Source organism: Cryptotermes secundus, unplaced genomic scaffold, assembly GCF_002891405.2.
Source record: "Cryptotermes secundus unplaced genomic scaffold, Csec_1.0 scaffold1705, whole genome shotgun sequence".
Lineage (NCBI taxonomy): Eukaryota > Metazoa > Arthropoda > Insecta > Blattodea > Kalotermitidae > Cryptotermes > Cryptotermes secundus.
In genome coordinates this window covers 1,502,110-1,525,261 of record NW_019718639.1, presented here as the reverse complement: position 1 = coordinate 1,525,261, position 23,152 = coordinate 1,502,110, and the positions used below count along the sequence as shown (strand labels likewise).

The 23,152-nt window shown below is 43.0% G+C and overlaps 1 protein-coding gene across 4 annotated transcripts in view; it reads left to right on the top strand.

Moving 5' to 3' along the window:
* The window catches only part of LOC111863782 (synaptotagmin-15), a 106,932-nt gene extending 84,928 nt beyond the window's left edge, over positions 1 to 22,004 (top strand). For 3 of the 4 annotated variants that reach the window (XM_023850459.2, XM_023850470.2, XM_023850478.2), the window contains 6 exons: positions 4,071 to 4,284; positions 12,245 to 12,338; positions 12,777 to 12,932; positions 15,839 to 15,946; positions 19,799 to 20,003; positions 21,602 to 22,004. In XM_023850459.2, the coding sequence (XP_023706227.1) occupies positions 4,071 to 4,284; positions 12,245 to 12,338; positions 12,777 to 12,932; positions 15,839 to 15,946; positions 19,799 to 20,003; positions 21,602 to 21,747 (923 nt within the window). In that variant the 3' untranslated portion in view covers positions 21,748 to 22,004. The remainder of the gene's footprint in view (positions 1 to 4,070; positions 4,285 to 12,244; positions 12,339 to 12,776; positions 12,933 to 15,838; positions 15,947 to 19,798; positions 20,004 to 21,601) is intronic. The other variant, XM_023850487.2, reaches the window with a different exon arrangement.
* The last annotated feature ends 1,148 nt before the right edge of the window (positions 22,005 to 23,152 follow it).

Here is a 23,152-nt window from a genome sequence, read left to right as displayed (position 1 = left end):
ATGTAGGCTATTAGTTCCGCCCAGAACTTATTGTTAGAAATAAGAAATCTTGAGACATGAGTTCATATCCCTGATGCAGTCTCAATATGATCTAATCAATACAGGTCGGTAATCGTGAGGTGTTAACATTGTTCATGGTGACCTCCGTGGAAACATATCATGTTGAGTGTGACACCGTGTGGTGTGGTAATAGTTTACTGACGATGGATGAACGGACTATCTACTACTTGCTTGGTTTATTTTCCGAATTCAAACTTGAAGATAGTTGTGAGATTTGAGGCTTTCACGGCGGTGACTATGAAGAAAGCAGTCTTCTGGGATTTGGAACCGTGTATATGTGGTGTTAACCGACGTTTCGGAGGAACCAGCAGACCAGTCTGCTTTTACCGGTTCTCACGGTCTCTTCGCTTGCAGATTTCTTATATATATTTTTCTTCTACCCTGAAGATGGAGGCGATACGTTCCTCCGAAACGTCGGTTAACACCACATATACACGGTGCCAAATCCCAAAAGACTGCTTTCTTGAAGATAGTTCCTCCGATATGTCGGTAAAATATTACCAGGCTTCATGGTGCCACATCTCAGGAGCTCCTGTACCACATAACCATTTCCAATGCGTGTGTTGTTAACCGGCTATAAATTAATGGCAATCGTTGAACGGTTGTCAGTACTGCTTTCCATAATCCGGATCCCCGTCTTAAACGGTTCACTGAGTAGGTTCGAGTTTCGCCCGTCACTTGGTTATCTTGTCTCCCGTGGTTTTCATCAGACCCTCCAGACAAATGCCGGAGTGGTACCTCAGTTGGGACACGACCCTTGCGTCCAAATCCTTCTCATTCCATCTACATGTACGGCTCTATAATTCGACGTCGTACACGCTAGCTACTGAGAGCGTCATAAATAACACATAAAATATAAACCCCGTATTGGCCATGTGTTTCTAACTCCATCTTTTATCCCCCAAATTCTTTAGTTGATTTCGAAAGTACGTCATGTTGGAAGTCCACTGAATATTGCTGGGAGAATTGTATTTTGGTTATCACGGGGCAAAAATGTAAACTGGGACAGCTAAGTCACTATAGGTGAATGTGAAAAAAATGTAAAGCTATCTCTGTAACAAGCCTCGGAGGCCCAAATAGTTGTGAGACGCCGAGGCTCATACATTTTCTAGACAATCGACTCATAGATGGTGGTAAGGTTGTCAGTCTTACACGCCTTCCGCCCTTTACCCTCCAGGAAGTTCCTGGTACTTATTTCTGTTAGAGGCAAAATCGACCGCAGAGACAGTGTGGCTGGAAGGATTAGGTCAATTAAAAAAATTCAATGACATCATTGATTCAATTCCCGGACTTTCCGGATTTTAGCATAGTGCCTCAACCAACTATTCTACCGCGTGCCCCAAGTCAATCTATTGACTACATTGTAAGCTAGAAGGTCTGGGAGCCGGGATTCGATTCCTGGTGAAGGCACTAATTTGTCTACTGCTCAGGGAGGCTAGCAATTAGGCTAACCCAGGCTCCTGTGAAGCGGGAAACATTGTCTGTATTTCTGTGGATAATACGGTCGTAATATTCAGCTGACCACACACTTTTATCTAGTGCCAGTCACTGAAATTTCAATTGACCTAATCCTTCCAGCCGCACTATGGCCCTAGAGTCAACTCAACCTCTAACAGAAATGAATACCAGGAATCTTTCTGGAGGGTAAAGGGCGGATGGCGCGTAGGCTGACAACCTCACCGCCATCTGTGAGCCGATTGTCTAGAAAGTGTGAGAGCCTCGACTGTCTGTTACAGGGATAGCTTTTATGTTTCTTGTTACTATTTGAGCACTACAATTATCAGATCAATATATCCCATACTTTGCAATACAATTCAGATCTCCCGTGATGAAATTTGAAATTACATACACAGGTCATGAAACACATACAGAACAGTAGGACACTGAGCTAATTTTCGATTGGAAAATTTTCCGTTGTTCCCTGTTACAAACAAGAACATGAAATAGAATGTAATTTATGCCTCCCTGGAGTGTAATATTTTTGTCGTTAATTAACTTTTATTACTTATTGCATTCAAGTACTTTTATCTGTGTGCACCTTTACAACATGTGTCTGTGTACGCTATTAACATTGAGAATAAAGGGTGAAGGAAAAATTCAAAATATAATAATAATAATAATAATAATAATAATAATAATAAATGTACTGCAAAAAGAATTAGTACTCAATTATAATTCCCATCAACGTTATTTAGGACACAAACCAGTGTTGGTGTACTTGAAATCTTATAACTGACATGATTTTCAACGAGTTACTGTGCTGTAACTAGGTCAGATAAGACGACCTCAGTATCACTTCATACATCACCACACTGTCACAATTACAACGGGAAATAGTAAACATAAAATGCTAATATTTCTAGCTCATGTATATGCACTAAATCTGTGTTAAAAATCCCTTGTTTAATGGACACTTTCGTTGCGAAACCTCCTGTATCACATGTCTAAGAAATAACACCCATGCCTCCTACGACCCATAAAACAAGCAATGAAACAGTTTAATACTCCGCGTTATTTTTAAATCGATTGTCGTATATCAACTGTAAAATACGACGCATTCGATCAAGATACAGTAGACGTTGTCATGGTAACTTATTGCCATGTCACACTTCTCGATGCATCGACCTTCCACTTTCTTCCCTCTCTCCTGATAATGGCAGATGTGAACAGAAACGGGAAAGTCGCATTATCAAGCAATCATTTTTATTTTATTTTCTTAGCATTTTTATTTTTAATTAATTAATATTTTTTAATTCGCTTAGTGGGGGGTGGAATCCAACTGGGTCCACTCGGCACGGTGGCCACTGATTAGCCTATTGTAGACTGCCCCGGGTGATTATGATGATGGAGAATTTGGTGGAGTGAAGATTGGCAAGGGAAACCGAAGTACTCGGAGAAAACCCGCCCCAGCACCACTTTGTCCACAACAAATCCCACTTGACCCGACCCGGGATCGAACCCGGGTCGCGCGATGGGAAGTCAGCGACTAATCGCTTGAGCTATGGAGCGACCACGTAGCATTTTTATTACTCAACGACGTTTTATCAACTGGATGCACTGTATCTGACATTAATTTCTTACTGAATGCTGATTTATGATGATACGTTTCAAAGGATACTAGAAGATCATATCTTATTTAAGGCAGCAACTAGGCTCCTTCCTGAAGGGTGTGAAGAAACCCACGAATTATGTGTCAGGACAGCCAGCTCGAGGCCGAGGTTTAAACCAAACGATTCATTTATATTAATACAGTAATCCCTCGCTAATCCGGTTTTAGTAAATCCAGTTACAGTTAATCCGGATCGAAATATGGAAAACGATATTCACAGTTGAGTACATACTTCAAAAACACATGGCATTTAGGAAGGCAGACGATTCACTTGTCTGTTCAGACAAATCGTGAAAGTTTCTTCAAACTGGCACTATTACGTACCAAAAGAAATATAACTTCGGAGTATATGAATAAATATATTGTCTTTTTATAGTTTTTAAACAAAAGCTCTACTTTTTTATTTCTATTCATCCCTCTGCTAAATATCATTAAATTTTCCATTTATTTTTGTTTTAAGTGTTTTTGTCTTTCATAGCTACGTTTGGTTCAGGACGCGGCATAGCTCAAGCCCGGGTTCGATTCCGGGTCTGGTCAAGAGGGATATGTGGTGGACAAAGTGGCGCTGGGGCAGGTTTTCTCCGAGTACTTCGGTTTCCCCTGTCAATCTTCATTCCAACAATTGCTCCACAATCACCCTCACCTATCATCTTGGGCTGGTACAATAGGCCAGAAGTGGCCACAGTACAAGGGATTAGTCCCACTCCACTAGCAATAAAAAATATATTTAGTTCACTAATCCGGATTATCACTTAATCATAATCAACTGTCACTCCAATTAATCGGGATTAGTAAAGGTTTAGTCTAATGCCAATTTCCTTGATATTCTACAGAATGTGGCAATTTTCATGGACAGACATGAATGAACTGTGTTGCTCTACCTGAGAACATTTTTATGCAGGTTGCTATGGACTGGGGGCGATTGATCCTGCTTTGTATAGAGACACTCTGGACTTGGAGGAAGAGCTTCAGTTCCCGGACGGACATCTGGGCCGCATCTGGTTCTCTCTGCGCTACGAGCCCGCTACAGAGAAGCTGCTTGTGTCTCTCCTGAAAGCCAAGAACCTTCCTAGCCGAACGGTGGGGACGGTGAACAGTTGTGATCCCTTTGTAAGGTAAGAGAACAGTTGCAATACGTAGACCTGCTTTATGTCCGTTCACAGATCATGTCGCTCTTTTAACGGAGGACCTACTCCAGATTAATTTGTTATATTAATACTGTATTTTAGCAACCTTCTGCAGTTGGTATTATTAATTATGTTTGCTCCTGTTTACCGTTGTTTGTTTATCATCAACACTGCAGACTAGATAGACAACAGACATTCCAAAAAACAAAATACACGTGACACAGCATGTAGAAACACAGTAAATTCGAAAAGACGGAGTGCAGTAGCGCGGAAGGCACGGCAGTTTCCAGAATTTCAGTACATCTGATGGAGGCCAAGCAGTTCGAAAGATAGTGCAGTGGCGAATTTTAAAAAAGAATGTAATTTTAAACCTTGACATTGTTGCATAATGTATATTAGTGGGAAAGGGCCCATTTGGAAGACCAAGGAGTAGGTGGGTGAACAACATTAAATTGGATCTTAGAGAGATAGGATGGTGTGGTATGGATTGGATTGATCTGGCTCAGAATAGAGCCCATTGGAGTGCTAAGCGGCCTCAGTAGTCTAGGGGTAACGTTCCCACCTCATGACTCAAGGTACGCGGGTTCAAAAACCCGGCGGAGGTCGTGGAATTTTTAAGGGCGGAAAAATTGAGGGAACAAGTCCTCCGGGAAGGACTTTAAGCCGTGGGTCCCGTGTCGTAGATTTACGGCACGTAAAAGAACCTCATGTCTCTAGGAGACCTCTGAGCAAAATTAGGCCAAGTTTCCCGCCCAACTAGTTTCCAATTCCTCCGGTAGATGGGGGAAGTATCAGGTACCACTGCCAGAGGAGGGGGGACCTCTCTCACAGAAAGGGACTAAAGTATTAGATACCACTGCCAAGTAGAGGGTAGAAACCTTGCTGGCAGAAAGGGACTAGGAACCCCTGCCAGAGGAAGGACGACCTCGCTGACAGAAAGGGACTAACTATTTGATACCACTGCCAGTAAGAGGTTGGAACGTCGCTGGCAGAAAGGGACTGATAGTAAGCACAAGCACCAGTACCTGTAGGGTATGGAGACAGTAGAAATTAAAGGGGGACGCACAATGGACCAGTAACCGGTCTAAGTGCATGGGGAAACCCACCCCATCAATACGGAATACGGAATTGGAGGGCTATTGTGAACACGGTAATGAACCTTCGGGTTCCATAAAATGCTGGGAAATTCTTGAGTAGCTGCACAATTGGCGGCTCCTCCAGAAGGGCTCAGCTCCATGAGTATGACGTTGTTCCATAGCGGAAGGCAAACTAAACCAAAAATATTTTTCAATTTGTAGCCCTATGAACTCGAACTCAGACCACCTGCATAAAATTCTGTAAAACCTTCATTATCTGCACACATTCAAGAATCTAATGAAGGTTACAGCATCGCCCTAGACTGGATATATTAGGAGATATCTGAAAACGATTTCACGCCTGCTCTTGTGAAGCTTAGGCAGTACTCTTAGTCAGTCTGGAGATTCGCGTGTGTTTTGCAGTGCTGCTTCGTCCCCTGCCTCGCCCTGGCACCTGCCATTCATACTCTGATATCGATCCCTGTCTAAGGTTTCTTTTTAAAGTTGAATCCTTAACGACTCAACTGGTGCTGAAATTACGTAGCTTTGACGGCGGGATGATTAATGGGTGTGGAGCTGTTGCTGAAATGATTAGTGACAAGGAAAATGGGAAGTACACGGAGAAAATCTGGCCTAGTGTCATTTTGTCCATCACATATCCCACATGGGCTAAACCGGGAACGAACCCGAGCCGACGCCGTGGAAAACCGACGAATAAAATGCCTGAGCTATGACCCTGCCAAATTCTTTCATAACTAACTAACTGACTAACTAACTAACTAACTAACTAACAAGTCCCGATGAGGTCATTGAATTTTTTTCAGTTCACCTAATCCTTCCAGCCGCACTAGGCCCTGGGGTTTACTCAGCCTCTAACAGAAATGAGTACCAGGATTTAATTAAATAATTTTCCTGGGGAGTAAAGCGCGGCCGGTGCGTAAGGCTGACAACCTTACTGCCATCTTTGAGCCGATTGTCTAGAAAATGTGGGACCCTCAACGTCTCACAACCCAATGGACCTTCAAGGCCTGTTACAGGGTTAGCTTTACTTACTTGCTTTTACTTTTACATGTATTTACTACTTTTGATCGCCTTGTTAGATGATATTTACTTGTATGAACAATAATTATCCAAGAGGGACATAGGCCAATTCTTACTCTCAAGACGGCAACTTTGTCCGATTCTTGAAATTAAGAAAGCGGCTCGTTACATAACTTCAAAGAGAAACAGGAAGGACCCCTATTGTTTTTTCCTAGAAATTCTACTCAAAATTTGCTCGTCGGAATTCTTTGGGAATATGATCTCTGACGGGTCCAGGACACCCTACGTCAAAAGTGGGAAGGCCCAGAGCCCACGCTACGGGTAGAATTCATCAAACGACTGTCAAAAGTTACGTTAAGTCATTAGAGTCCAAATTCCCTTGAATTTTAGAACTGGTTGGAGGAATAGGAAATGAAGTAAACTCCTCTTGTTCAAATTTGACGAATTCTCGAAATTTAAGGAGGTGACTTGTGAGCTGATATGAAGCAGTCGGGACTTCTAGTTTTGAGAAGTCATTCTGTTAGTCGTATTCCAGCTCACCAAATGTTCGGACGCAAAACTGTATCACCGTAAGTGTGACTATAAATTCTGTTAGGTGAGATTGCGTAAGTGGTTATGATAATTGTGAGTGTAACCAGTAGCTGACTGTTCAGCTTGAAGTAAAATTTAGTATATCCCAAATCCATTTGGAAACTTAAGAAAGATGTGTAAGTAATTCTACAGGCACCAGTGCGAGTCCTACATAAAGGAACACGTATAATCTAGTTGACTGTGCACCAGTGATTTTTTATTTTCTTGTTTTCCCCCTGACAGTACAGTCCTAGTGGGCCTAGGTCTACCTCCACGAACTTCTGCGTTCACTTCGGTTTTTCTAGATCTTACACATTTGGTAGGAATCCTTAGGAAGGTGATCAGCTCGTCGCAAGGCCTCTACCTGTACACAAACACAAAAAGACGCACACAAACTAAACATGTCCTGAGTGGGATTCGAACCCACGATCCCGGTTTCCGAGCGAGCGAAGACAGTGCATGCCTCATTACTGATTAACATCGCAATAAAGTGTCTCTGTCGACAAGTATTGCTTACATAGTAGAAAGAGTCCCCTCTCCGTCCGAGCGAGACCCTGCTAAACGCCCTGGGGACTGATTTCTCACCTCTATAACTTGAACTAGCACATCACCACAAGCATCTCCTTATCAATTCTTACCCCCTTCTCCACCCAAATTGTAAACGAATTCCAATAAGTTTACTTGTGCCCAACACTTTACTAATTACCTGACAACCAGAAGAAGAGGTGGTAAGGATGATGGGTGAGCAGAGTTAAGCAGGCTGTAGCCGCAACCCACCAGCAGCAGCTTCAGCAGCCAGCGACGAGACGACAACACAAGTAAGTGACGCCCAACCACCAACGGTGGGCCTCGAAAACAGTTATTGTTATTCCCTATTTACTGAATAAGCAGTGTGTAGTCAGGGCAGAGATGGCGCAGAGTCGCTTACTGGTCACCACATCAGCCCCGGAGAACAAGGAGTAGTGTGACGATTGAAAGTAACAAGTCTGAAAGGAAGTGGTCGTGACATATTCCTGTGCTGTTAAAGGAAGATAGCTCTGATTAAAAAAATTAAATTGATCCAAATGCACGAAGAAATTTTCATTTTAAAAAGATCAGATTACGAGGTAATTGAATAGAATTTCCTAAAAAGTACACCAGGAAAGTCAACTGATATAAGCAGAATCCCAGGCAATGAATTTGAGAAATATACATAAGCCTTTTACATTGGAGGTCACATTTCAAGTACCCACAACTTAATAATAACGAAGATGCATCCTTTTTCACGGAACATGTACATATATAAAGAAGCTGAAATTAAAGAGTTTACATTCATAGGACACTTTCCTCCAAATCCCCAAGAAATACGATATTTACACCACATTACAGCGATTACAGATTTATGAGTATCCCTATAGCTCTTGAGAAACCATAAACTCCAAATGACTTTCCTGGCCTCCTACACTAAGATTTTCTAGGATTCTCCACAGACAGGACATTCATTTGAAGCTATCTGTAAGCAAGCGGGGCGTCCTGGAATAATGAACCAAAGCTGTCCGTTACGTAGCAGTGTACACACAGACAACAGCGTCCCAAGCTGCGCGCGACTGATGCCCAGAGAGATGATGTCATCTTAGTAGGACTTAACCTGTTTTTAAAGTAGCTGCGATAATCCGTTCGAGATTCATTCTGAAATTGACGAGCACTCTGCCTTAATGACAGCGTAGTGTAGCGTGGACAGCTTCACTGATTGGAGCTGTGGGTCCAGAATGTTCCAAAACTCTCTGGAGAGACCAATCTAAAAGAAGTTTTTACTGGCTATAGAAACCAGAGCTTCATTACTGCTAATGCTGATCCTGAGCCAGTTCTATCTACCTCCCATCCTCATAAAATATTTCCTTAACATCCGTCTTTTTTTTATTGCTAGTTGGGTGGGACTAAGTCCCTTGTACTGCGGCCACATCTGGCCTATTGTACCAGCCCCAGGTGATAGGTGAGGGTGATTGTGGAGCAATTGGTGGAATGAAGATTGGCAGGGGAAACCGAAGTACTCGGAGAATTCTGCCACAGCGCCACTTTGTCCACCACAAATCCCACTTGACCAGTCCCGGGATCGAACCCGGGCCGCCTCGATGGGAAGGCAGCGACTAACCGCTTGAGCTATGGCGCGGCCTTAACATCCATCTTACTAATTAACTAATTAACATAATATCGGCCTATAATACCAAGTATATTTGAAATCCGTGAAATTCCTCTTAGAGATTATTATATAGACTAAAGTTCTTAGGATATACATGGATTTCCTATTGTGAGCTATATACGTATTATCGCTTCTATGAGTGACTTTCGACGGGGTCCTGGATTGAATACTAGATTTACTGAACACTTAGATAGGCCGCACATCGACATGCGTCAAGACATGTAACAGTCAAGGCACGATGTCTGCGACATGACGCAAAGAAAGGAGCACAGTTGAAACGAATGAGTTTATGAAAACTGCCGCACATCCGCCTGAGTCATGATACGGACATCAGCTTCATCCTGACGAATCACGATTGAAGCAAGGTTGCCTCTTTTTTTCATGTCTTGATGCTTGTCTTGAGACAGTCGGTGTCGGGCCGCCCTTGCAGGTCGTAACTACAAATAATTATAACATTAGCGCTTATTTCCACAGTTCACCAATCACTCGATCAGACGCTAACTCTTTTCAGTCTATCAACAGATTTTAACTCATTAACTATAAATATAGGAGTAACAGACTCACTGCATTACACACTTCAAATATCACACATAAAGTCTTTTTTTCACACACTTTCGGCTGACAACTGATCGCCCTGAGTCAGAGTTACTCCACGACTGGCGATTTACGGCCAAACAGTTCATCTTGGTGCCAGGCCCCTTGAGACTCACAATAATCATTGTTTTCAACTGAACACTTCCGGTTGTAGTCCTTATGTAACACGTGTTGTACGAGAGGATGTGTCATTTATTTAAAATTGCTGTTGGTCCTCGCCAGCCCAGTCACTCCACGATCCGAATCGTCTCTCAGATTCCAGACTTCAGAAGTCTGGAGGGCCAGGTCCCCGTATTTATGTCCCCCAGGGACTGGGTTCCCTTTTCGTCGCCTCCTACAACTCGTAAGGCTACGGTGGGTGTATTCGACCCCGCCTCCACTCAAGTCAAATTTGGTTATTTTGCGACTGGCGATTTACAGCCAATCAGTTCGTCTTGGCATCAACCCTTGAGACCCACGGCCAGAGATTTTTTTTTCAAATGAGCCCTTCCGATAGTAGTCCTTATGTAACATCCTCTCTGACGAGTGGATGGGTTTGTCTCTTATGAATACATTTGACCTTGTCAAGTGTACGTATAGCACATATAGCATGTTATTGTAAATTCTTCCTTTTGCACTATGTACAAGTCCTTTGTCAGTACAGGCTTTTCAAAGCAGATCATGTCTGTCTTACTTATATTATGCTACAACGGCAGCTTTATCACTTGAACGGTCGTAAGCCTGACCGCCACCAAGTTTAAGCCTCTTATATTTTCTGTGTCTGGCTTGATATTGCCCCATACCACGAACATGTTCATTATCATGATTTTTTATGACTTATGCTTGTCGCCTGCATAATTTTGTTATATAATCGTATGCATACGGAAGCTTAAACCCCGCATGCAAAAATTGCCGACCGGTGTGCACCTTGGAACATTTTCAATGGTGCGGAGACCTTTGTTTTAGGCGCTGCAATTGTAAGAACTGGGTGTCTGTTGCAAATTCCTAGGCGAGGCAAACATAGGTCATTACGGATATGATGAATGCTCTACGGTGGTTAGTTTAATGTTGGCTCTTAAACGTTCATTTTTGAATAAGAAGTAGATTCTAATAAATGTTCTCAAGGCCTTGGATTCAACTATTTCTACGTGCAGTCTCCATGCAGCCCTCTTATCGAGTATTATAACCAGGTATTCCACATTACTGGAGAAGGAGATCTTCCGTCCATTCAGTGTAAGCTGAGCCTCAAGGGACTTAAGTCCGCCTCCATACTAGAGTGTGTTCTGGTTATATAACTCCTTTCCATGGACCTAGTGGAAAACACGATTGCCAACGGTTTCTCTATTGTTTGCATGCGTATCCCTTGTCGCGGGAACGTTTTTACCGAAACGTTCCCTAGCAGCGACCGTCTATTCTCGCATATTAAAGTCTGTAATCTAGCAGCAAATGTTGTTTGTTTGTTTCGACTTTGCTGCATAGAAACGGATCTATACGCCATAATATACATGTTATATGTAAAACTACAAGAAAATGAAGAAGAAATAAACTAAAGTATATGATAACATTACTTCTTGTACCGTAAAATAGGTTGGGCGAACAATTTTGAAATTTATGTAAGTTTTGAGGTTTTCACGGCGATGACTATGAAGAAAGTCGTCTTCTGGGATCTGGCGCATGTATTCTTTGTTTCAGCCGCTACTGCTCTCTGTATTCGCAAGGCAATTCACCTGCCCTGAAGATGTAGGCGATACGTTCCTCCGAAACGTCGACTGAAACAAAGAATACACGGCACCAGATCCCAGAAGATGACTTTCTTCAATTTTGAAATTTTTTCTTATAATGACTGAACTTATTGATTCAGATTTTTGTCTACTTAAATAGTTCTATTGAGCTCCAGTTTTATAACGATGAGATTGATTGATTGATCAGTAACTGTCAGATGACAGGTCCACAGTCTCTTCCAAAACAGTTCCTCCACTTAATGTGATCTTCTGTTTTTGGAAAGAGACTATCCAGGAAAAGTGATAATGTGGTAGTTTTTCCATTTGCTTTCCACATCGCAGTACAACAGCCGTTCAAACCACTCTGGTCACGCCTGTTGCTATACGAACTTGAACCATCTCGAGCATCATTTGTTCTGTGCTTCAAGTCGCTGCTGATGACGCTGCTTCCGGCATCAGTTTTTGGTTTTTGGTGTCTCTCTTCGTCTGATGCCTACCCTTTGACCTGTCCAGCAAGGGAGGCCCTGCCAGTAGCTACGCTACCGCTGGTATAGCTCTCAGGGTCCTTGGCATACTCAAACCCCCTCACCACGATAAGGTGGAGACACCAACGAGGGGGAACGATGATTTTATGAAGAAGAAAAAGGAAAGTCGCGATTTTTTTTTTTTTTTGTTTATGGAGACTTTCCCCGAGAGAAACTGAGAGGAAAACTTAAAGAGACGATACTGCATACCTGGAAACATAATGTAGGTGTGTGATCTGAAGAGGTATCCTTCTCTTGTTTCAGGCTTCATCTAATTCCCGATGAAAGGCGCTACCTGCAATCCAAACAGAAAAAGAAAACGTGCAATCCTTACTTCGACGAGACCTTCGTGTTTCAGGTATGCTGTCAGTTTATTTCGTTGTTGAAGAGGAGGGCTTGTTTTACAGGCCAGCAAATAAACCGGTTCAGCAATACATTGGACTATACTAAATCTAGTAAAAGGACGCAGACCTCTGAGTACAATTACTTTCCTTTTCGCTACAACTGTTTTTCCAACAACGCTCAACGATGAGCCAGCAACATACCTATTAGGGGCACGTAATATCGGTCTATTCGAAGCGACATTCCCAAGGAACTCCGCCTTCCACTACACTGATAATTATGTCTTTATTAAGTGGGGTGGAAACATAGCAAATTGACCACTGTTCGAACCCCGGAAGTTATGTGTTTGCACCGCTGTCCCAGACCGATTCTGGTGAATTATCATCTGTGTGCTAATGACGGGATTGCTTGGGTTAGAACGGCCAGAGCGTCAAGGTAATTTTTCTTATTGCAGGTACCGTCTAAGGAGATGAGTGACCACATTCTGAAGCTGAGTGTGATAGATGCGGGCAAGACGAAACGTCGGAATGTCATTGGTTACGTCACATTCCCCCTGAGGGATTTGCCCGCAGAGAACGAGCAGACACTGTACAAGATGGACCTAGAGAAGGTGGGCGCCATAGTTTCAACGGGTGCCCTTCGGCATAACAGCAACTCGGACAAGTTGTACGGAGGGAAACTTTATCCTAACATATTAAATAGTGTTAAATTTATTTTTTGTAAGGTGGCATGCCTGGAGAATGGAAGATATTTGCGTCTCATGCGTGAGGCTGTAGTTTTGAATATTATTAGATTGTAGATTACTGTTATCTGGTGATGTGACGCCATGTTATCTGGTAGATGCTAATGTTTCGAAGGAACCCACTGTTTCCATGTACAGAATGGGAAATTATTTAAAACGAAGAGGTTAAAGAGACATAATGAGTAGAAAAATTAATCTCATATAAGTTAGAATATAAAAATGAAGATAACTGAGAAATAAAGCAAAGAGTAATATTTGGGAATGGAAGAAATATGAGGATAAAAATTAAATAAAATAATGTAAAAGTGAAAACTGAAGGGAAAGGCCGTAATTGAAGAAAGTTGATAAAAACAAAATCGATGGAGAGAAAGGTAAAGAATGAAAATCCTGATAAGTGTTAATTTACCCTGAAGACAGAGACAGCAAGTTCTCCCGAAACTTTTGATATTGTTTACCACAAATTTTGTTTGATGTCGTAAAATTGGTGACTGAGAATAATCCTTTCTGCTGAAATATAACGCCATGCAGTGCGGTAGAAATTCACTGACGTTTCGGAGTAATTTATTACATCCATCTTCAGGGTTAAAATATAGGCCAGACAACCAAGCAAAGAAGCAGCATGAAGAATAAAAAAACAAGATCTGGTTCTTGCTGCTTCCTTCATTTCGGTCATTTGCTTGGATTACTCTCCGACCCTGAAGATGGAGCCAGTACATTCGTTCGAAACGTTAGTGGACGTATACCGGACTACACTGCGTTGCATCCCAAGAGATAATATGTTTCATTGACATAATTTGGACGAACACTGACTGCCAAATGTTATGAACTTCCACAAGTGCATCTCAGTCCTATGCTGCTTGTATGTGGGACGATACTGGTCCTAATTGGCGGTGATCCGACCTGTTCAGTGCAGTGCAAACACTCCGACAGACACAGTAATCTCCATGTTGCCTAGCAACGCGCGTAATAGTGCACTGCAAGAGCGGAATATAGTACATTTACGTAAGATTTGAGGCTTTCACGGCGGTGACTATGAAGAAAGCAGTCTTCTGGGATTTGGCGCCGTGTATATGTGGTGTTAACCGACGTTTCGGAGGAACGTATCGCCCCCATCTTCAGGGTTGAAGAAAAAGTATACCTATACTTTTTCTTCAACCCTGAAGATGGGGGCGATACGTTCCTCCGAAACGTCGGTTAACACCACATATACACGGCGCCAAATCCCAGAAGACTGCTTTCTTCATAGTACATTTACATTTAAACTTGTAGAAAGGTGGGAGAAGAATGTGGTAAGAAAAATATTTAGTATTTTTAAAAAATGTCACAAAACGAGATCTTAGGGGGCACCTAGATTCTAGGAAAATAGAGTGAGCTTTCTAGACAGTGCTTCCGTGAAATGATGAGCGATTTCTCGGGAGAATTGTCGGACTCTGGTGCCTGTATATACATTCACAAAGAGTTTTATTATATTAAAATTTGTTTTAGACAAAGCGCAAATGTAATGATCTGGCTGAAGCATTCAACAATGGAGAATTTATCTGATATGGAGATGATGAATCTTCTGACACCATAACCAGCTCAAAGTCAGTCAGTCAGTCTACTGTGTACTGCATATTATAGATTATGGTATACAAGGCTCAAAATCTATTTGGGAGTTACAGTAAAAAATAAAAATTCGATTCAGGAGGAGCTTAAGAGGAAATTGAACTCGGGTAATGCTTGCTACCCTTCAGTCCAGAACCTTTTGTCTTCTCCTCTGCTGTCTAAAAACGTAAAGATTAGAATATACAAAACTATAATTTTGCCTGCGGTTTTGTATGGGTGTGAAACTTTGTCTCTGTCATTAAGGCATTAAGGGAGGAACATAGACTGAGGGTGTTGACGAGAATATTTGGACCGAAGAGAGATGAAGTGACAGGAGGTTGGAGGAAACTGCATAATGAGGAGCTTCATAACTTGTACTCTTCTCCAAGTATAATTAGAATGGTCAAGTCAAGGAGGATGAGGTGGGTAGGTAGTGGTAGGTAGCACGAGTGGGGGAGACAAGGAATGCGTATAGGATATTGGTGGGAAAGCCAGAAGGAAAGAGACCACTGGGAAGACCAAGGCGTAGGTGGATGGACAATATTAGAATGGATCTTAGAGAGATAGGATGGGATGGTACGGATTGGATATATCTGGCTCAGGATAGGGACCAGTGGAGGGCTCTTGTGAATATGGTGATGAACTTTCGGGTTCCATAAAATGCTGGGAAATTCTTTAGTGACTGCAGAATTGTCGGCTCCTCAAGAAGGGCTCAGCTCCATGAGTAAGTAAGTAAGTAAGAGAGATGAAGTGACAGGAGGTTGGAGGAAGCTGCATATGAGCAACATCATAATTTGTACTCTTCTCCAAGTATAATTAGAATGGTGAAGTGAAGGAGGATGATATGGGCAGGGCATGTAGCACGAATGGGGCGAAGAGGAATGCATATAGAATATTGGTGGAGAAGCCAGAAGTAAAAAGACCAGCAGGAAGACCAAGACGTAGGTGGGTGGATAGTATTAAAGTTGTTCCTAAAGAGACACGTTGGGGTGGTGGCCTGGATTGATCTGGCTTAGGATAGGGACCAGTACAGGGCCCTTGTGAACACAGTAATGTTTGGAAGTTCTTGAGTAGCTGCATAACTTGTGGCATCTGAAGGCCCCAGCTCCATAAGTTAGGTTGGATATCTCCACTGATGGCGCTGTGTTGGCCCTCATATGATTATAGACGAGCTGTGTTGCGTGTTGCAGGAGGCACACGAGTCGATCTCGGATCTGGGTGAGGTTTTAGTGTCATTGCTGTACAACGAGAATTTGCACAGACTGTCAGTCACCGTCATCGAGGCACGGAGGCTCAAGGTAAGTGAGCTGTACTACAGGGTGTTTCAGCAACTGTATACTCTATTCTCCCATTTATATCATTTTCAGTTTACAGATTTAAAACTGAGGAAAACAATATTTTATACACATAACGATATTATGTGATGACGCTGAGGTTCGTATAAAGATGTAGGCCTGTAGTTTTACCTGTTGTATTGTGTGGGTGAGAAACTTGGTCTCTTGTCGAAAGACTTTGATCTGATATTCTCAGAATAAGGAGTAAGTCAGTGATAGAGAGGTTATGTTTACCATGTCATTTTGACAAATAAAAGAGAAAGCGTTACTTTGTGGCTCAGTGGAACTCTGAATTATAGCAGGAGAAGCGATCAGATGATGGTGCAACGTCTGCCATCTCCAGCAAGTACTTCGTAAGTGTTGTTAGCCAGTTCCTTCAGGCTTACGCTACACATTTTTATGCGCAGGCGCAATAAGAAGAGGCGATACAATGTAGGCTTAGGGGGATAAGGAAGTACGTTACATTCCAAGCTATCAAGTTAGTCAAACAAGAAGTGTTAACACCCATAAATTGTTTGCATGTTCGCTGATCGTAGAGAGTTTTCTTTTTGGTTGGAGATTTGGCGAAACGTTGATATATACACGACAATACGTACAAGACATGATAGGAGGTTGCAGAAAACTAAGTAATGAGGAACCTTGTAATTTGTGTAATTCTTATTTTTCTTTCACAATTAAATCTTCCAGTCATTTCGAATTCAGCACCAATTTTCAAAGTAAATAAATTCTCTCCCCTCTGGTCTGCCCATCACGAGTCCTCCACACCACAGGATGAAAAATGCGGACGTAATATCTGAACTTCGAGCGGAATTTGAACCCGCGAACTCAGTGCTCAACCCAATTTTTCGCTGAAATTGTGGAGGAGTTACTCATCTCCGAACTAGGTCGATCTACTCACTCGCCCAAATCGGGGTATTCCCATTTCTCTCACGTCTCTCTCCTCTGAGATTACAAACGTAAGCTTATTTTGGGATTCTCCGTCTACTTTGCATCCCATTTACATATTTCCAATTTCCTTGATGTTTCTTGACTATGCTGCCTTACTTTCCTTTTCAAATCTTTTGTTTATTTGGTATTTTGTTTTGTAAAGTTGCCCGAGGAAGTGCTCTAAGGAATTCCATACATGGAACTTCTGTTCTTCTGATTTCCTTCACTTCACAACCCAAGTTTTCATTTCCAGAGCGTGAACTTGTTGCCCTGCAAGCGCTTCGACGTATGTAACATAAAGCTAGGCCGCGCCATAGCTCAGGCGGTTAGTCGCTGGCTTCCCACCGCGGCGGCCCGGGTTCGATCCCGGGTCTGGTCAAGTGGGATTTGTGGTGGACAAAGTGGTGCTGGGGCCGGTTTTCTCCGAGTACTTCCGTTTCCCCTGCCAATCTTCATTCCTCCAATTGCTCCACAATCACCCTCACCTATCATCTGGGGCTGGTACAATAGGCCAGAAGTGGCCGCAGTACAAAGGACTTAGTCCCACCCCACTAGCAATAAAAAAAACATTAAGTTTTCTAAGCCATACATTTATCATTGGCAATACAACTTTCGGGTTAACGAATCAGTGAACTGTCGATAAATTAGCATGCTGCGTAGATGTATGTCACGAATAAGCGAGCAGTCTCTTGTGCCATGTATGTATCATGTATATTGTGCGACTTTTTATAATATTTCGAAGTATATGTGAAGCGTATTGTTGCTATATAAAGGGAATACTGTATGATAGATTATTTATTCGCGTTATTAGTTGCAGATTATGTCAAACGTCGGCCTCGACGTATCATTCGATAACATTAAGATCTGTAAAGGAATATAGGAGAAAAGGGGGAAGTTAATAGTTTAAAATTTTATGTGTTACAAGAAATTATAAGACTTACTATTAAAGTTCCAACCTCAGTTACTTTTAAAATAAATTCAGCATTTAAACTAATATTATTTTATGTATATTTTAAAGGGTTCTGGCCGTGGTGTATAACACGCAGAATTACTGGGGTTTCGGACCTGATCCATCGTACGACATTCTGAAAATCTACAGAACATTGATTAAAGTTAGCTCTTTCTAAGCAACGCAACAAAGTAGGTTTCTCCCCATCCACCTGAAGACGGAAACAGATCCAATTTTCGAAACGTTGTGTTCTCTTGTTATTAGAATACCGAACGATGGGCAAAGACCCCAAATCCCAGTAATTCCTTTATCTGCGCCTTGTTTCGCTTAGTGGGGGGCGGAGGGGTGGAGTCCAGCTGGGTCCACTCGGCACGGCGTCCATTGATTGGCCTATTGTACCCTGCTCCGGGTGATTATGATGATGAAGAATTTGGTGGAATGGAGATTGGCAGGGGAAACCTAAGTACTCGGAGAAAACCCGCCCCAGCGCCACTTTCTCCGCCACAAATCCCACTTGACCAGACCCGGGATCGAACCCGGGTCGCTGCGGTGGGAAGCCAGCGACTAACCGCTTGAGCTATGGCACGGCCTCTGCGCCTTGTTACTCCAGTAGTAGCAGAACGTATCTGTCCATGGCGATGTGTCTTCAAGGCAGCCGCTATAAATTAATGCAGAGTTCACGTAGTTCCCAGATCTGCCGCACGATTGTGCTGCGGTGATGATACAACGTAATTAACTTAGCTTAATTATTCGACGTGAAAGCTTTAAAGGAGAAAACTTGGAAGGCAGTGGATGGGATTGTGACAGATAAACATCGCAAAGGACTGGCTCGCTTAAACCTGAGCGAGGGTTTATGTCGATTACGTTACGACTCTCGGTAAATAGGCCATTTAGCTTGAATGATAGGATGGTGGATGAAAGATGAATTAGAAGGGATTTGGAAGGAAGTATTCGTAGCCTAATAACCTGCTACATAAGCACCGCCTGGAGAGTCTTAATAAAGGAACCATACCCATCAACATAACCAATGTCTCGTCTGAAACTCGAACCAAACATCTCCCGAATACAATTCTAGAGCGTTAGCTGCCCGAAAAAACCTTCATTCGAATTAATTCGTTCATTTTTGAGTTAGTGTTTGAACACAGCTGTCAGTATTGACACTGATACCTTCGGATTAGAGGAAGATTAATTAAAAATCAATTGGAAAGGATCCTGAAACGGTCGTACCCCAAAAATAGGTACTATACCGAATCAGCTGTTTGAATGGGGCGTAAGTAATTAATTCCATGCAGCTGAGCCCTTCTTGAGAAGCCGCCACTTCTTAAGTAGTTCCGAAAAATTTATGGAACCCGAATTTTCATTACTGTGTACACAAGAGCTCTCCACTGTAACTATCCAGTCCATACCATCCCACCCGTCTCTCTAAGATCTATCTTAATATTGTCATCTCACCTACGTCTAGGTCTTCCTATTGGTCTCTTTCCTTCTGGCTTCGTAATAAAAGAGTAAAGATATCCCTGTAACAGGCCGTGGAGGCCCTTGTGGTTGTAAGACGTTCAGTCTCCCACGTTTTCTAGACAATTAGCTCACAGATGGCGGTGACGTCAGCCTTATGCTGCGGCCTGTCTCCCTTTACCCGCACGAAGATTTCTGGTACTCATTTAGAGGTTGAGTCGACCTCAGGGCCATAGTGCTGCTGGAAGGATTAGGTCAATTGAAAAAATCCAATGACCTCGGCGGCAATCGAACCGGCGACCTTCCGGCGTGTAGCATAGTGCCTCAACCAACTAATTTCATTAGATGAGTGACCTTGATTTGTTCTCCTCTTCCCACGAAGAACGACACGATTTTCTGTCGCACATAATTGCAGCGTCGCATGCAACGGTTATTGCGAATAGAGGCCCAGTGAGGATGTGTAAGGCTGTGTCCGCCTGTTCCAGTTTCGCGAGCAGCGGTGCGACTCGTACGTGCGCGTGGCTCTCAGTCAGCACTACCGCACGGTCAAAGTGAAGAGGACTGCCACAGTCAAGGGCACCGACTCGCCCAACTTCTCCGAGTGCTTCAACTTCCGTGTCCCGGCCGCTCAGATCGACGTCACAAGCATCAGCTTCCAGGTGCTGCAGGCCGTCAGCGGCTACGGCAGAGGTGAGTCTCTCCACCAGCCCTCCACAGCAAACCCTCGATAATCCGCACCGAATTACGGAAATTGCCGCTCACAGTTGAGTACGTACATGGAATTTAGGGAAGGCAGACGAGTCTCTTGTCTGTTCAGACAACACGTGACAGTTTCTTCACATCTGCAGCTTTACGTTCAGAAACAAGTACAACTTCTGAGTTTTCTGTCGATGAATAAATATATTGTTTTTTTGTAGTTTCTAAATGAAGGCTCTACAGTGTTATTTATTTTCATCGGCAATACTTACATCATTAAATTTTCAATTTATTTGTGTTCTAAGTGTTTCTGTCTTTTAGGGCTGCTTTGTTTTCAACAATCATGTCTATCGCTTAATCCGAATTACCGAGGGTTTACTCTATTTATATGCTTCGTATGTTCTGTTAGAGTGTTAGCTTACCTTTTTTACTTTTATGGAAATTCATTTATGGCGTCGCGTAAAGGTGGGACTACACGAGCGCGCCGCGGCTGTAAAGCGGCATTACAAGTGATGCGCGGAGTGATTTGGGGCACCTCGAACAAGCGACGCGCACGCAACGAACCATCTGAATGGGCGCACAAGCCGCGAGCACCTCAGTTCCATTCTGTCTTCGCCGTCCACACGACCATGGAAGACGAGGAAGCGTCACTTTTTTTTTGTTCTTTTTATAATAATCATTTTCTCCGGGATTCCACAGTACAGGGAATGATTTGCATGCCTCTATGAGCCCCAAAATATCTTCTTCTGACCACTCCATGTTTGAGGCGTGCGCGCTTCATGAGACAAATGGCAACCGAACCCGACCACACTGCGGCAACGAATCCCTTTGTGTTCGTCAGAAAAACCGACTGGAACCGGATCGCTGCGCGGCATTTGAGGCGTGCGCTGCGCGTGTTCAAAGTCACATACACACGAGCGAATAAGTCGCGAATCCCGTTCGATCTATGTTGCATTACAGCAGCGCCGCGCTCGTGTATTCCCACCTTAATCCGAAGTTTAACACGAATCAGTATGTCTGAAAATCATAACTTCCCGATAAATCTCAGTATATTTTCATTTCGTTTTAAAGCAAATTCCCCCAAATATGTAAGCATTGATACCAGGTCACAGACACGATTTCCACACAAGATATTTTGTCTTACTTTACGAAATAGTCGTAAGAAGTAACTTAACTGACTTTCACACATCCTAATCAGCAAAGGGCCATGTCGGAGATGACTCTTCCAGCTTAGATATGCCAATGAGACAGTGCGCTGCTTGGTCAAGTCTCTCGCACGCCTTAAGATAAATGTGGAGCTAGGGTGGACTGATGATTTCTCAAGGGGAAAGCCGAACAAATTCGGAGAGACCCTTGATCCTTGTCATTAGTTTTACCTTCTCACATGAAGTCAATTGTCATTGAACCAGAGGTCCCTTGGTGAGAAGTCAGCGCTTAACTGCCTTTGCTATGGCGACACTGATTATGAATACTGGCTGCAGCTGTACATGCACGTCTGTGACCTTTACTTTCTAGAGATAGACCCAAGTAGACTGTATTCGGATAGAAATCTACAGGGTGATCATTTTGAAGCAACTACTGGTGAAGAGAAGTGTGTGGTTGTGTTCCAGATAAACTGATCGGCAAGTTCGTACTCGGCTCCTACATGTTCGCACGAGGCAAGGCTCTTACCCACTGGAACTCAGCCTTCGGTAGCCCGATGGAGCAGGTACAGCACTGGCATGCCCTCTGTGAGTGAACGCAGCAAACACGATCATGTAAATAACAATACTCAAATATTTATAAATATATATATTTAATCAGAATGAATTATCCTCAGAGAAGCAAACGATGTGAAAGCCTGGTCCTTGTACTGTGAACCAAGTAATAAGTCTTTTAATATTTTCCGTTTTATGGTCGAGGTTGTTCTTATTCTTTCATTGATATTTTGAACATGGAATGTGAATTCCTACCATCTTTTTTTTTTATTGCTAGTGGGGTGGGACTAAGCCCCTTGTACTGCGGCCACTTCTGGCCTATTTTACAAGCCCTAGATAATAGGTGAGGGTGATTGTGGAGCAATTGGTGGAATGAAGGTTGGCAGGGAAACCGAAGTAATAGAAGAAAACCTGCCCTAGCGCCACTTTGTCCACCACAAATCCCACTTGAGCAGACCAGGGATCAAACCCGGGCTGCCGCGGTGGGAAGCCAGCGACTAACCGCTTGAGCTATGGCGCGGCCTTACAATCACTTGACGATTACAATGTTTCCATGGGAACAGAAGCAGAATAGTTAATTTGACACTGGGAAATGTCTACATTGTTTAAACACCGGTTAACGTATTTAGGCAGTCAAACACAAAGCTTTCGCCAATTGTCATGGTGGCTTACGGAAAAGTGACATTAATTTTTGTCAAAACTGGGTGCTTTCTCCGCCAAATATTTACATATCCAGAAGTTTTGTTTTGACATGAAGCAAAGCCTGTTTCGGTAACATCAGAATAGACTGACGTCCAACCGCTGAATGACGCGCTACGAGGTGGGATGTCGTAGTTTGCTTCCCGGTATTGCGATGTCCTCCGTCACCATGATGTGAAGATTTTTTCTGGTCCCCAGCCAACCAAATTTTTCTAATTATTGACACCATTACAAGGATCAACAGAATGTCACACGTTTCTTTTCTTGGAGGAGTAAACCCTTAAGTTCGGAGACCTTGGTTAAAGTCCCGTGATGTTCCCTTGGATCAAGAACATAGTCCCGCTTGTTGTGGTTCCACAACGGACGAGTCGGTACTTCAGCCCACTGCACTGCATTTTTATTGTTACAGTTCTGTCAAGATAGTGTTCAATTAGCAACGTTCGTAATCAGATATCGGCGAATGGCAACTTATAAAATAAATTTACGTTAACATGTTATGGTGCCACAAAGATTGCGACACAAAAATCTTATTATATGTCACCGCTGCCATCAGATTATTGTGCCGCGCGCTTTGCGACCAATTTATTACTACGAATGCGGGGGTGAGGCACCCAAATTTCTTATTCTTATCCCAACACTGTCGCCAAATTTTCGTGGTGCACAATTGCGACACAGAAATTCTTATTTTATCCGACGCGGCCACCATCAAAATTTAGAATATCCCACCAAATTGTCACCAGTTAGACA